Source organism: Podarcis tiliguerta (genome assembly GCF_965153285.1).
Source record: "Podarcis tiliguerta genome assembly, chromosome: 4".
NCBI classification, from domain to species: Eukaryota; Metazoa; Chordata; class Lepidosauria; order Squamata; family Lacertidae; genus Podarcis; species Podarcis tiliguerta.
In genome coordinates, this window is record NC_139537.1 from 25,835,200 (window position 1) to 25,849,251 (window position 14,052).

The window sequence follows — 14,052 nt, forward strand, 5'->3', positions numbered from 1 at the left end:
AAGTCCATTGGTCCCACATCAGATTTCAAGATCTTAGTTCTAGCTTTAAGGTAACAAGCAAATTAGGCAGCTGTGCAAGTTCAGCAGTTGGCACTTTTTTGATATATTTGATATATTATTATTGTGTCGTTGTTGTTTGCCCACCCTTCCCCCTATGGTCCCAGTGTGGGTTACAACATTAAACCACAATATTTAAAACAATTTAAAACAACTTGCAATCGCAAAAATAAGGGGATCTGAAATATATACACCTCAAGTGTCAAAAGCCAGGTTAAACAGGTATGTCTTCAGCATTTACTGGAAACTGTATAACGTGTGGTATAACCAGCCTCATATAACGAATATGCTTAAGTCTGACTGATGCATGAAGGGGTTAAGACCATAGGATTTGCTGTCCTTCTAAGCTTAGCTTACCTTGGGGGGAAATAGACAATCAGACCTGTTGTCTGTAGCTCCACCTGTTTACCAGAGAAACTCAAAGTGTGAGGAGGTCTCAACTGGTTGCTACGGGTCTAAGTTCCTAAATTATTGGTATAAGAACTCAAGAGTGGCTTGTAAGAGCCATGCGGTCTGAGATGGTTGCCTCTGTTCCATCAGGACTTTGTTGCTTCTCAAGTCAATTTCCTGTTGTTGTTTCCTGTGCTGGCAGATGGACCTTCTTGGTAGTTCTGCCGTCCTTCAGGGGTGTGTGGGGAGGTCTGGGAGAGGGCATTCTCTGTGGTGGCCTCTAAGCAGCTGTGAGGAAGGCAAATTCCATGCTCGGGATCATCAGGAAAGGAATTTACAATAAAGCTGCCAATATCATAATGCAGTTATACAAATCAATGACGTGACTGCATTTGGAATACTGTATACTGTTCAGGTCACCTCACCGCAAATGGATATTATAGACAGAGGCCAGGGAGCAAGTCCAGGGTGTCCACCTATCCGACTATGGAATGCATGGCATGTATACATGTAACAATACCCCATTGCTATTGTGGTGATATCAAATGCAAGAGAAGCTTCCCGTCCTTCTGCCCCTGTGGCCAGCGGCAGAGCAAGCCAATCAGGTGCCAGGGGGCGGGGCCAGCCGCCCACAGGGGCACCACAGGACCTCCAATGAGTCTGCCTGCCTCCTCCTACTCTGCCGCCCTACAGCTGAGGGGGAGGCAGTGGGTGGACTGTTTGGAGCAGCGCAGAGCCTGTGGGTGCTGAAGCCACCGCGTCACTCCCAGGAGAGACGCGTGGCTGGGGCACGCTGCAGGCCCCACGGTAAGTGCCACCCACCATTTTGTCTTCCCCCTCAGTGAGGACACTCAGGGCGAACCGCCCCCACGGCACCCCCCTTGCTATGCCCCTGCCCGTGGCACAAAGGTGTGCAGATCTTTATGCCCTTCCTCCTCGCCTCACACTCTGGATGTTTCGAGTACAGTGGACACTCGGGTTGCGAATGTGATCCGTGTGGGAGGCACGTTCACAACCCGCAGCATTCGCAACGTCAGTGCCACGTCTGCACATGCGCAGGTTGCGATTCGGCTCTTCTGCGCATGCATGAGTACCGAAACCCGGAAGTAACCCATTCCAGTACTTCCGGGTTCGGCATGGTGCGCAACCCGAAAATGTGCAACCTGTAGCATCTGTAACCCGAGGTATGACTGTACTTGGGTCATGTAAAATACAGTGGTGCCCCGCAAGACGAATGCCTCGCAAGACGGAAAACCCGCTAGACGAAAGGGTTTTCCGTTTTGGAGGTGCTTCGCAAAACGAATTTCCTATGGGCTTGCTTCGCAAGACGAAAATGTCTTGCGAGTTCCTGCAATTTTTTTTCGCTCCCCACCCCCTTTTTCTAAGGCACTGAGCTGCTAATAGCCTTTTAGCAGCTAATCTGCTAATCTCTTAAGCCTTTAATAGCCGCTAATAGCCACTAAACCGCTAATAGCGCTAATCCGCTAATCGGGTTGCTTCGCAAGACGAAAAAACCGCCAGACGAAGAGACTCACGGAACGGATTCTTTTCGTCTTGCAAGGCACCACTGTATAGTCAATTGTAATGTGGCCATTGCAGTAAAGTGATTCCTGCGCCCCCACCAGGGTGTGTGTGCACGTGCGCACCAAAAAACTCAGAAAAGGTTCAGCAACTAAAATGATCAAGGCGGTGGGAAATGGTACAGTGTTTGGGGCTTTTTTTGTTTAGCAAAGGGCAAAGTAAGATGCAGAAGGATAGAGGTGTATAAAATTTTGCATGACATGTGTGGGGAGTCTGACTCCAGCCTTACTCATTCTGTACCCTTAAACCTGACACTGGAGGCAGACAATAGTGATTCCTCCCCCCGTCCCATCAAAGGCTTGAAGGTGGCATGGCAGATGAATCAGTGCTTGTACACTCATCTCACTGTTGCCTGTGCTCACATGTTTTGCAAGGTTTCGGAGTGCTTGGGAAAAAATAACAGCTGCAAATTTTGTTTGACCAGAAATGAAAGTGGAACAAAAGGAATAAATGTGTCTGCCATGGCAATGAATGATGGCTCTGCCGTATGACTCTCAAGTCTCTTGAAAACCATTGTCTGACTCCAGTCTGAGTCACAGTAATCTCTGGTGAGGATGTTTGTGTTTTTTGGTTTTCAGGAGTGCGGTGGCTTGACTCTCCGTGCTTCATTTTGCACAGGAACCTGGAACTGAACAAAGGGCTCTGTGGGTTTAAAATGAAGGGGCACTAAGCTAGGGCACCCATTTTGTATCACAGAGTTGGAAGGTACCCCAAGGGAAATCTAGTCCAGCCCCCAGCAATGCAGGAATCTCAGCTAAGGTGTGCCTGGCAGACGGCTGGGTATGTTTAGCCTAGTAAAGAGGAGGCTGAGAGAGGATATGGTGGCCATCTTCAAATATCTCAGGGACTTTCACATGGAAGAGGGAACGAGCTTGCTTTCACTTGCTCTGGAGGAAAGGAGATTCCAACCAAACATCAGAAAGAACTTTCTGACATCAAGAGCTGTAAGACACTGGAATGGACTCCTTGAGAATGTGGTGGGTTCTCCTTCACTGGAGATCTTTAAGCAGAGGTTGGATGGTCACCTGTCATGGCTGCTTTACTTGAGATTCTTGCATTGCAGGGGGTTGGACTAGGTGACCGTTGGCATCCCTTCTATGATTCAATGAAAACAGGAGTGTTAGTTTCACCTGCAATTGTCTCCATGCTGCTAATGCAATCATAGTTCCAGGTGTCTGTAAGGTAAAAGGTAAAGGATCCCTGGACGGTTAAGTCCAGTGAAAGGTGACTATGGGGTTGCGGCACTCATCTCGCTTTCAGGCCGAGGGAATCAGCCCGTTTGTCCACAGACAGCTTGCTGGGTCATGTGGCTAGCATGACTACACCGCTTCTGGCGCAACCGTGACAGAAACCAGAGTGCACAGAAATGCCATTTACCTTCCCGCTACAGTGGTACCTATTTATCTACTTGCACTGGCATGCTTTTGAAATGCTAGGTTGGTAGGAGCTGGGACAGAGCAACGGGAGCTCACCCCATCATGGAGATTCGAACCGCCGACCTTCTGATCAGCAAGCCCAAGAGGCTCAGTGGTTTAGACCACAGCGCCACCCGCGTCTGTAACCTTGTGAGGGCTTGATGATCCTTAGGAGGAGGAGCACTCCCCTTTCTGCTCTGTGATCCTCACAGGCATGCAGTGCAACCTGGGAGCTGCGCTGGGTGGCGAAAACATTGGGCCATCACTCAGTGGCAGAATGCATAATGTCCCAAGTTCAATCCTTGGGTAGGGCTGGAATGTCTCTGCCCTGAAAGCCTGGAGGGCCACTGCCAGTCAGTGTAGACAAGACTGAGCCACATGAACCAATTGTCTGGCTCTGTCTGAGGCATCCTTCTATGTTCCTGGCATTTTCCGCTAGGCTGGCCTGCCAAGATTTATGCCCGGCTGGGGGCAGGGCATGGGATGAGTGACAGCACTAAATAATCATTTGTCTACATGTTACCATTTACTATGGCTCCATTGCACGCCCCCTGCTGGCAGGGTTTTTTTGGGGGGGGCAGATGTTATATACAGAATTTATGTCCCGTTCTTCATCAGATGTTTTCATTTCCAGAGCAAAGAACAAGGTAACAAAAATAAACAGAGAAAAACAAAAATGTCCCTATTTTCATTGGCGACATGTTGGAGAGTATGGAGTTATCCAATCCGCGAGCCATCTGAAGGCAATCCTGTATAGGGAAGTTTTTCTAACGTTTAATGTTATTTTGTGTTTTTATATACGTTGGAAGAGTGCTTGGGCAACCCAATAAGATGTGTGGGATATAAATAGTAAAATTATCATTATGGAATGGGACGTCCCTATTTTCATCGAAGAAATGTTGGAAGGTATGAGATTGAAACAGACTAAACAACCGGTGATCTTAGCAACAGTTCCCACTCACTCCCTCTGTGTCTCTCACACGAAGAGGGTCCCACTCCATGCCAGCAGACTCCTGTGCTATGGCTTTTGAGGAACTCAACATCTTTCACGCCCCCACTGTCCAACCCATCCAGGCTCTCAGCCTTAGTTGTTGCCCACAAGCATTCACGGCAATAATAATAATAATAATAATCTCCCATCCCTTATCCACAACAGCAACAGAGGGAAATAAAATAAATAAATAACAAAACCCACAAAGGAAAAGGGGGTGGCAAAAAGTCACGGCTGCTGTTTCTCTCCTTCCCAACCCTGAGGAAATTCACAGGCCTCAAGGTCAGTTGGGTTACCAGGTAGAGAGACAGCACAGATAGATTTGCAGGCCTCCCCCATCTCCCTATCAGCTGGCTCAAACAGCATTCATGGTTCTGCAGTGTGTTTGAAGTTGTGGTCACCCAATGTTAGTTAGGCACAATCCGTATCTGTCCTTGACGAAGTGCCGCCATTTGAGGCATGTTCCCTCAAACCAGCTTACATCCGATTTGGAAATGCAGGCCACATACGCTTTGCGGTTAAGCTGAGGTGTGTGCACCAGCGAAAGAACAATGACAAGTGAAACTTATGGAATATGCAGAACTGGCAAAATTAACAAATAAATTACATGAAAAGGATAACAAAGACTTTAAAAGAGAATGGGAACCATTTACAACATATATGAAGAGGCAACATAAAGAATTGGACTCAGTGGCGGGGTTTGAATAAACAAACACAATTGCATACAGTGGTACCTCTGGTTACGAACTTAATTTGTTTCGGAGGTCTGTTCTTAACCTATAACTGTTCTTAACCTGAGGTACCACTTTAGCTAATGGGGCGTCCTGCAGCCGCTACGCGATTTCTGTTCTCATCCTGAGGTAAAGTTCTTAACCTGAGGTACTACTTCCGGGTTAGCGGAGTCTGTAACCTGAAGTGTTTGTAACCTGAGGTGTAAGACTGTATGTATTGGGAAAATTTTGAGAAACAACACGCAGGGTAAGTAATATGGAAATAAAACAAAATGGGAGTATGAGGAAAGTCCGGGGGGGGGGGGATATGAAAATTGTTAGAGAAATATTGTTAGAGTATGTATACATGGAAAAAAGTAATAAAAAATATGGTGTGTGCATTTGAGACCGCTGTTGCAAATGTGCATGCAAGGTAACAGACTCATGAATAGGAGTTTTTTTGGGGGAGGGGTTAGTGTCCAGGTGCTAGGAAACCAAACAGGTAATGTTCATTTGGTGAAGACATCCCTGCCCTCTCTCTAGTGTGTGTACAGCAATGTGCAAATGTGTCTTGAAATGCCAGAGGGGGGCACACACAACCTTGCTGTGTTTTAAACCCCGAATGTACTTCTGCTTTCACTGAATCTTAGGATACCTTTCCACAGTTATATTCATAGGCCCATCCCATATGTTGTCTTTGTGTAATCCTACCCCACTTTACTCTGGAAATGGGATCTCCAGGGCTACCAACAGGCCAGGGGTGGTGATGGGAGCCTGGCCTTTGTGCCTTGAACAGTAGCCTGGTATGCTGAAATCAACAGCTGAAGTTTTTTCATATCATGACATGGAGATTCCCCTTGTCCTGGACTGGATTATCTGCTCTTGTCCCTAAACACTGGCAAATTGCAACTTGAAACCAGTTTTTGAATTCTGGGGGAAATGAGGGGTATTAAATTCACAAGCACCATCCCTGACTCCCCAAAATGATAGTAAAACAATGTCCCCTAAATTTCCCCTTCTGGCCTCCTGATACATTCAAGCACTGCCTCCACCAGTCTGCAGTCCAAACCATATTTACTAGGGGCTTAAGTTAGCCCTCCTAGGTAGGGAGAAGTCCCATGGATACAGTGGGACTTAACAGGCGAAGGATTACACTCTAAGGAACCAAGATGTAAGAGACTTCCCCCTCCCTGAACTAGGTGAATCCCAGCACAACGATTTTTCTAAAGCTCAAGAGGAACGGAATTTAAGTTATGACAGGTATATCCTGAGCCTGAAGGGGAATCCGTTAGGGAGATTTATTGCAGCACTCATGAAACAGGCAATGCTACTTTTGTGTAATTGGAAGGAGTCAATGTAATTGTCTGCCACGAAAATTAATCATCTTCCACAGGGGGGATTTTGGAGAGCATATTCCGCCCTCCAGGTAGTTTCCAAATACAAAGGAAGCAGCTGCCTCCGAATACCTTGGACATGTTCCCACCTCTTTATTCCAACCAGAAGACAGGGAATGGCATTCTGCATTGGTGAACTTTCGAAAGCATCTTCAAAGCCAGGCCCCACATAGGGGATTTTATACCAGCCAGTCCTTAGGTTTACAAAGGTGTGATTGATGATGGCCAGGAAAATGTCTTCAGCTGGAATATTCCTTGCAAAAAGAATGGCTTCACAACATGGAGTTTTGCAAACTTTTAGTTTCCAAAAGAACAAAATCCTGCTGGTTTTGGATCGTTCTTACTCCAGATTTGCATTTTGTACACCAAGTGATTGAGAAGACCACGAAGACTTTTTGTTGACTTAACGTTTCCAGGGCTCAGTTTCCTCCCATTACGTTCAAAATATGTTGAATGGCCATGCTGTTCTTTGCCTGATTACAATACAACAGTTTTCTTTTTAGTAATGTGTATATTAGGTTTCATGCTGGATAGTTCATGGTGTGCCTAAACTACTTCGGCAGATAAAAGCCGGTTCTCTCCCTCTGTAATACAGCAGCAACTGTGGAACTTGATTGCATTAAACCAGCAAGTCTTATAGAGAATGGCCTCATTAGACGTACATTATGGACTCATTCCCGGAGCCCCATTGATTCTCTGCTGCAAAACGGCAGGAGCCCCATCGGACGGGGTCAGTGGTCATGATGATACGATTGGAAAAAAATCATTTCTCATAAAAGAAAGAAAAATAGTTGTGTTTTTTACTTTTTGGAAAAGCAGGCCATAGAGTGACTTGGAAGTGGTGGGGGTGGGTCTTCTTGATCTGCCTTGAGATGTTTTTTTCATGGCATGATTGGTTTTGGAACTGTGAGATCATGATCGAAATCTCCTCGGTGTTCTGGGTACACACAGCTGATGGACTCCCGACCTCTCTCTCACACACACATCACCAGATTTTTCGTTGTGTGCATGCATACACACATTTAATGATATATCTCATTTGGACTATGTTTTCTTCTATGTGGTACCACTTGCATAGTGAGCCTGTGGAATGCCCTGCTACAAGACATGGTGTTGGCTATTAACTCAGATAGTTTTTAAACTGGATTAGACAAATGAATGAAAGATATGATTATCAAAGACTTCAAGTCATAATGGCCACATGCTACCTCTAGGAAACAGCAGGGTGAGGAAAGGGCTGTTGTTTTTATGCCCTCCATGCGGACTTCCCAAAGGCATCAGGTTGGCCATTATCGGAAGCAGGGTACTGAACTACACAGGTCCTTGGTTGAATCTGGAGGGTTCTTTTGTGCTTCTAAAGAGCAAGGCTGGTCCCACCATGAGCCACGTCTCCAGCCGCAGATTGAAAGGCACAGCAGAAAGACAAATGTGCTCAAACAAATGTGCCCCCTTGCCAGCCACTGCCATGGCACTTGAGCACTTAACTACCAGCAGCTGCCTCGCTAGGCACTTTGCTGAAATGTTGCTCGACTTGCAATGGTTTCTCTGAGACAGAGCAAGTTGCAACCACCAGCGCTGCAGTGGCAGGAGTCCTGGCTTGTTTCAGGCAGCAAAATGGCTGGAGCTGGCCTTGATTAAAAATCTTGGAACCAGAACACTTGCATTACCTTCAACAAGATAAGTCACCATCTGCCGGCCTCAGTTCCCTATTTGCAAAAAAGGATGATGATACAGGGCCTATCCTACAGAAGAGAGGAGGAATGCAAGTCGCAGAATCCGAAGCATCACATGGATTATTTGTAAGAGGCTCTCAACGGGCCTCCTCGAGCCAATTAGCTAGCGGCATTGGATAGCATTCCTAACATCCCTGCTTCAGAAAAAATAAGCAAGCACAATGCACATGCCTATCTTTTATTGCTTTATGTTGGCTTTGCTCTCTGCTTTGCCTCAATCCCATTTCCTGTTTGTCAGCCAAATGCTACAAATGGAGAGTTGGTACATCCCCAATTGACACTTCATGGTGCAATTCAGCTTGTCCAAGATTAGCTACTGCCGATACTTATTGCCAAGTGAATGACTGCCCATCCCTCCCCTGGTTCCAGCTTGTCTGGGTACATATTACCATCTCATTATTCTGAGGTTTGAGGGCACTTATCAAGTCATCGGCAGTTTGAACATTTCCCCATCCAGCACCTTAAGCATCAGCAATATTCTTTAAATGACCCCTATGGATTAGGATGGAAACTTACTTGGGCCTGCCAAACTCTCCCATCAAACAAGCATAGCAGACTAAGTAGGTATGAGGTTGCTCCCAGGTCATGTGCCATGGACCATGTCAGAAGCTGTAGTCCTTATAAGGTACATGTGGCAAACCTGGGGAAGGAGGAGGATCAGTGGGGGAAGGGTAGCTGATGGTAATTTAGTGGTCTTCAGTTTCCAACAATTAGTGAGGTTGCTTGCTTGCTGAAAAGACTACTGGAGACCATCCTACCTACTTACCTCCAAGCAGCCTGGTAACACACAAACATAATCTGCAGCATTCCTATGACCCCACTCAACTTTTTGGAGTACTGATGTACTGATCACAGAGCAGACATGGCCAAGCTTGGCCCTCTAGCTGTTTTGGGACTACAGTTCCCATCATCCCTGGCCACTGGTCCTGCTAGGGATGATGGGAGTTGTAGTCCCAAAACAGCTGGAGGGCCAAGTTTGGCCATGCCTGTCATAGAAAAAGAATAGAGCCAAAGCACAGCTCTTTGTCAAAGGCAGCTGGGCTCCTTCCACCACCTGTACCAGATTTCAGGATTCCACAACCAGGCCAGAGATGTTCCCCCTCCCACAGTTCATTGAAAAGGTGTAACTTGACATGCAGATATCCCTTGGTTTGAGGTTTTTATGGTTTCTATAGGGGAATGGGAGGGAAGAGAAGGGCTGCAAACTTTAATTGGCAGATCGCAGCCTCAAAAATATACAATATGCCCTTCTTTCTGTCCTACCAACTGAAGTTTGCCCTTGCTGTTTATCAACCAAAGGTTGATTAAACAACGCAAGCAAAACTAATTGGTAGACGTTAAGAGGAAGGTCTGCTGTATATTTTTGAGACCATTTTGGCTCTGGTGGTAGTAGAGTAGGAAATGGTAAGGTGTTTATTCCCCCCCCCAAAAAAAACAGTTGATAGTTTGTTTATTCAATTCTCTCTGAGTTCAGTTTCTCAAAAATGCAGCATGCAAGTGTAAAGACCCAATTAACGACAGATAATGAATCAGCTAAATGTTCTTTAATCAGTCAGTAGTCCTAGAGGGAAAACAGGCCTCATTTCCACTTTAACACATCATTTTGTAAACTTGTAAAGACCAGTATTCTATCCAATAGTTGCTGCAAAATTTTCTCACCAACTTGTTGGACTATGTGCATTTGTTTTACATGTTTGGATCTCTACTACTCCTATGTGGTCTTCTTTCCCGACAGTTTCAAATAAATCCCCAGAAGTCAATTTGAAGTCATTCTAAAAATGAAGTGTACTGCCAGAGTTTTCAGGTACAATTAATGTGAAACTGAGCAAGTGTAGATAGCACCCAACTGAGTTGCTGCTAATGATGCTGGGACCAAACTAAAGGCATTGGATAAGATGAGGTTGCATTGCTAACAGTCTCTTCAAAATAAAAGCTTCGGGAGTAAACTGCTGCTGTTTAGAAACAGAAATGGCAAGGGGGTCAATAGCGAACAGGGTTGCCAATAGCTTAATGCACACATTTTTTTAATTAACCGTTAGGTTTTTGAATGCTAAAATACTAAGATTTCTCATGCTCATGCAGTTTCATAAGTTAAGTTCTAACGGTTAAATATTAGCATTGGTTACCCAATCAATTCATTGACTCCAGGGGTGGGTAAACGTGAGTTTGTGGATTTATAAAGTCCTGCACAGCTGAGGCCAAGCATATCCAAAATGCATCCATCCCTGTTCCGAAGAAAGTTTACAATCTTCCTCGGATTTCAACCCAAGTATTAATTTAAAAAGAAAATCAGGAAGGGATATTTCCATTGTACATGTTCTTCATGACTTTAAAACACTGATGCCCAATACAGATCAGGTCATAGCTTTCAAATCACAACCAAGTGCACTACAATATTCTTCTTTTATTTAGTTTAGAGAAGAATCTATCAGTACAGGTTGCAGAAAGAAAATGTTTAGTGCTATTTACAATTTGTTTTAAAACTCTGCTCTATACAAATTTAATTTTGATCATTATGAACAATATCTTTGTAGGCCTACTGCATATAAAGCATTTTGTCAAAGCAATAACATTGAATAAAATAACCTGATTACATTTAAATGAAGTTGATCATTCAGAAAACACAGAACGTTTGGGCCATGGACTCAAGTACAGAACACAAATGTCAACCTGCAATTTTTTCTTAAAAGCCTAGAGCTATTTATATGGATTATTGTTGTATTATTCTACACTCCAATCTATATTTAAGTTCTATAGTTATGTTTTTATAAGATTTTTATTAAATATATTCTACACATTTGTAATTTCAACTAGGAAGAATTTCTCCCTAGTGGAAAAATATAAAATCTTTTATATTTTTTTACAGGTTTAGATGAAACTAACTCATGCTTTAGTGCTGTGCAATTTTTTTTAGCATATCAATTTTTAAATTATATGAAGAAAACGAATGGCATCCTTTCTAAATATGTATGCTTTAAAAACCAGTTTTTGATTTCCAATACAATTGCAAGCACTAACACCAAATGCACATAAAATAAACAAACAAAATCTCATCATATGGCAGAGGTTTTTCTTTTCTTTTTTTTCATTTTTCCTTTTAATTATTTGTTTGAAGTCACTAATGAGTAAGCATGACACTGGACACTAAGGTACGGATGAATAAGAATGACTGAAAAACATCAATTGCTGATATTCAAAGACATAAAATTGATTAGTAAATGAGGTCTTCTAATATTTATGCACATTAATAAAAGCCTATGAACTACAGGAAATTGCCCCTCCCATATTAAGGCTAGGAAATGCACTCTCTGCACTTATTTGTGCTGTCTGAACAAGCACTCAACTAATGTACGAGAAGAGTGCATATCAATGAAAAAAATCAGTTTCAACAGCCCTCTACAGAGTGCTTTAAAATTACAGGCACATAGTTTGTTGCAGTGAAAATATATATATGTCTATAGTCAGACAATTTTAGTTAGTATTTTGTGCCAGTTTGGCCACCAAGGTTGACTTAGGTAGAATTTACTTACTTAGTAGTTATTTCCCCCCCTTTCAGTTGGCCGTTACTGAATTTAAAGAATAAGACTGCTGATAGTATTTTCCAGTGCTGATTCATTTCTCTGTGTTTGAAATACTTAAGAGCTTTTGATGATGAGGTCTATATATCGTCAACCATTTTTAGTGCAAATTGCATCTAGAAATCTTGATTGGTTAAAGTTCAGGTTAAGGATGATCTTATGGCAGCAATATGATTCCTGTTGAGAATAGTTAACCTTTTCTTGGAGAGAGAATGCATTGGAGAAGTGGAGAAGTGATGTATTAATAAGCTTGTTCAACAACCTAAAACGTAGAAATAAAAAAGTGTTCATTGTTCTAGAAAAAAAAAAAGTGACAGCGTTCATGTAATATTTCAGTTCAATGGATTCAGACAGGCTTGTCCTAAGGGTGTTTGAAGCAATGTTGGTCTCCTCTAGTCCAGCGGCATGAAAGACGAAAACTATTATACATCACAAGTAGTAGATACAGCAGAGATTTTACAGGATCACACAGCAATTGCTCTCTCCAGTTTTTTCACGATTCCTCTGACCTGCAGAACAGAGAAAATGTTTTCAAGATAATTAGCGCAAAATATTACTCTCTGTGTGCAACACAAAGGAGCAGAATAATTCTGAATGAGCATTACGAGCTTTGGTCACATGCCCTTAAAAGGGAAGTTACATTTTCAAGTGTAAATATAAATCACATGTTCTAAGAACCACACAAAAACCTTTAGATTTCTCCTCAGCACAACATTTTAATAAGTCACCAAGAGACTGCAACCAAAGTGCAGATACTTTGAATACGTGTCCGTTGAGTCCAAGTTAGAAGCATCAGCTTACCTTGAGAGTTTGGCTCTGGCAACGTCTCTCTAGCCACCAAATGCATCACTGTCGTCTTGCCAAAAGGAAGTTTTAATGCTGTGTGTGGGGAGAGAGAATTACTTGTTAATACACTTCTTCATCCCTATAGATACAGTAATATACAATATCCAAACTGCTTATTTTCCAAAAGTGCAAGCTTTCACCATTTGATTTATTTCTTGTCACTTTAATTAGTCCCTCTTCAGCTGGAGCTCTCAGAACAGCAGCTTACAAATATAAGTTGCAGAAAGGGAGAATAAAATATTGTTCCCAGTCCTTTGATGCCCCAATATTTGAAAAAGTCAATACAAACCTAAATTTAAGCATTTGTTTGGCTTGTTTCTGATAATAAAGAAAGCCATGTTTCTTAAACCAATCATTTGTCAGCCTAGGAACAGGGAAACTTGGGTTTAAAACTCCACTCAGTCACAAAGCTAACTGGGTGACTCCACTCAGCCTAGCCTACCTTTGTTGTGAGGATTGGTCACAGGGGAGAGAACCTTACATGCAACCTCAAGCTCCTTGGAAGTACAATGGGATGGAACTGGGATAACACAGCTGGGTTTAAATTCTCCTTGACTTATCAGCATTTTCCATACCATAACACCATCAACATATTTATATGTACTAAAATGCATGTTTTTTTTAGAAATGTGTATAAAAATACTGGCTAAAATTCAGAGCAAGCAAGAAATGCTCAAGTAAAATCTAGCAGATTTGTATATACCATCACAGATTTCAGTACAACTTCAGCATGCTTCCTCTGAAGTTCCCTGCTCCAGTAGAAATTCTTCATGCTTACTTGATATAGAATCATAAAATCACAAAGTTGGAAAGGAACCCAGAGGGTCATCTATTCCAACCCCCTATAATGCAGGGATCTTTTTGTTCAACGTTTGGGCTTGAACCCACGACCCTGAGACTAAGGGTCTCATGTTCTACTGTCTGAGCTAGATGCAAAGACAGACAGTGAGGAAGTTCATCTGAAGGAATGTGAGCGGTGTAAATAAATCTTTATGATTTGCCAGACCCCTTTTAAGGATAAGAGAAACCCTCTGACAAGCCTTTTTTCTTCAGTGCTGAATAATCCTGGCCAAATACTTTGTGCTTACTATTTTGGGATATTTGCAGTCACACATTTGAAATTAACCAATAATGCAAATTGGCACACAGTCAAACTGGTTAGTGGGAGATTTGACCTGTTAGGAAAGCTAATCTCAGCAAGCCAGAACAATTGTTTCTAGTGTACATGCATGCAAACTTCCAAGTATGCACACTCACACCCAAATTCAATTTATATTCCATCTGAAATTTTATCATGAATACGAATACTGCAGTGAAACTCAGTATTCAAAAAGTTGGCAATAAATCTGAGTGCAGT

At 43.0% G+C, this 14,052-nt stretch overlaps 1 protein-coding gene across 3 annotated transcripts in view; it reads right to left on the reverse strand.

The window, feature by feature from the left end:
- Nucleotides 1–9,796: 9,796 nt before the first annotated feature.
- The window catches only part of UBL3 (ubiquitin like 3), a 39,762-nt gene continuing 35,506 nt past the window's right edge, over nt 9,797–14,052 (reverse strand). For all 3 annotated transcript variants that reach the window (XM_083437254.1, XM_083437253.1, XM_083437255.1), the window contains 2 exons: nt 12,651–12,728; nt 9,797–12,358 (listed from right to left, as the gene is read on the reverse strand). In XM_083437254.1, coding sequence (XP_083293380.1) covers nt 12,306–12,358; nt 12,651–12,728 — 131 coding nt within the window. In that variant the 3' untranslated portion in view covers nt 9,797–12,305. The remainder of the gene's footprint in view (nt 12,359–12,650; nt 12,729–14,052) is intronic.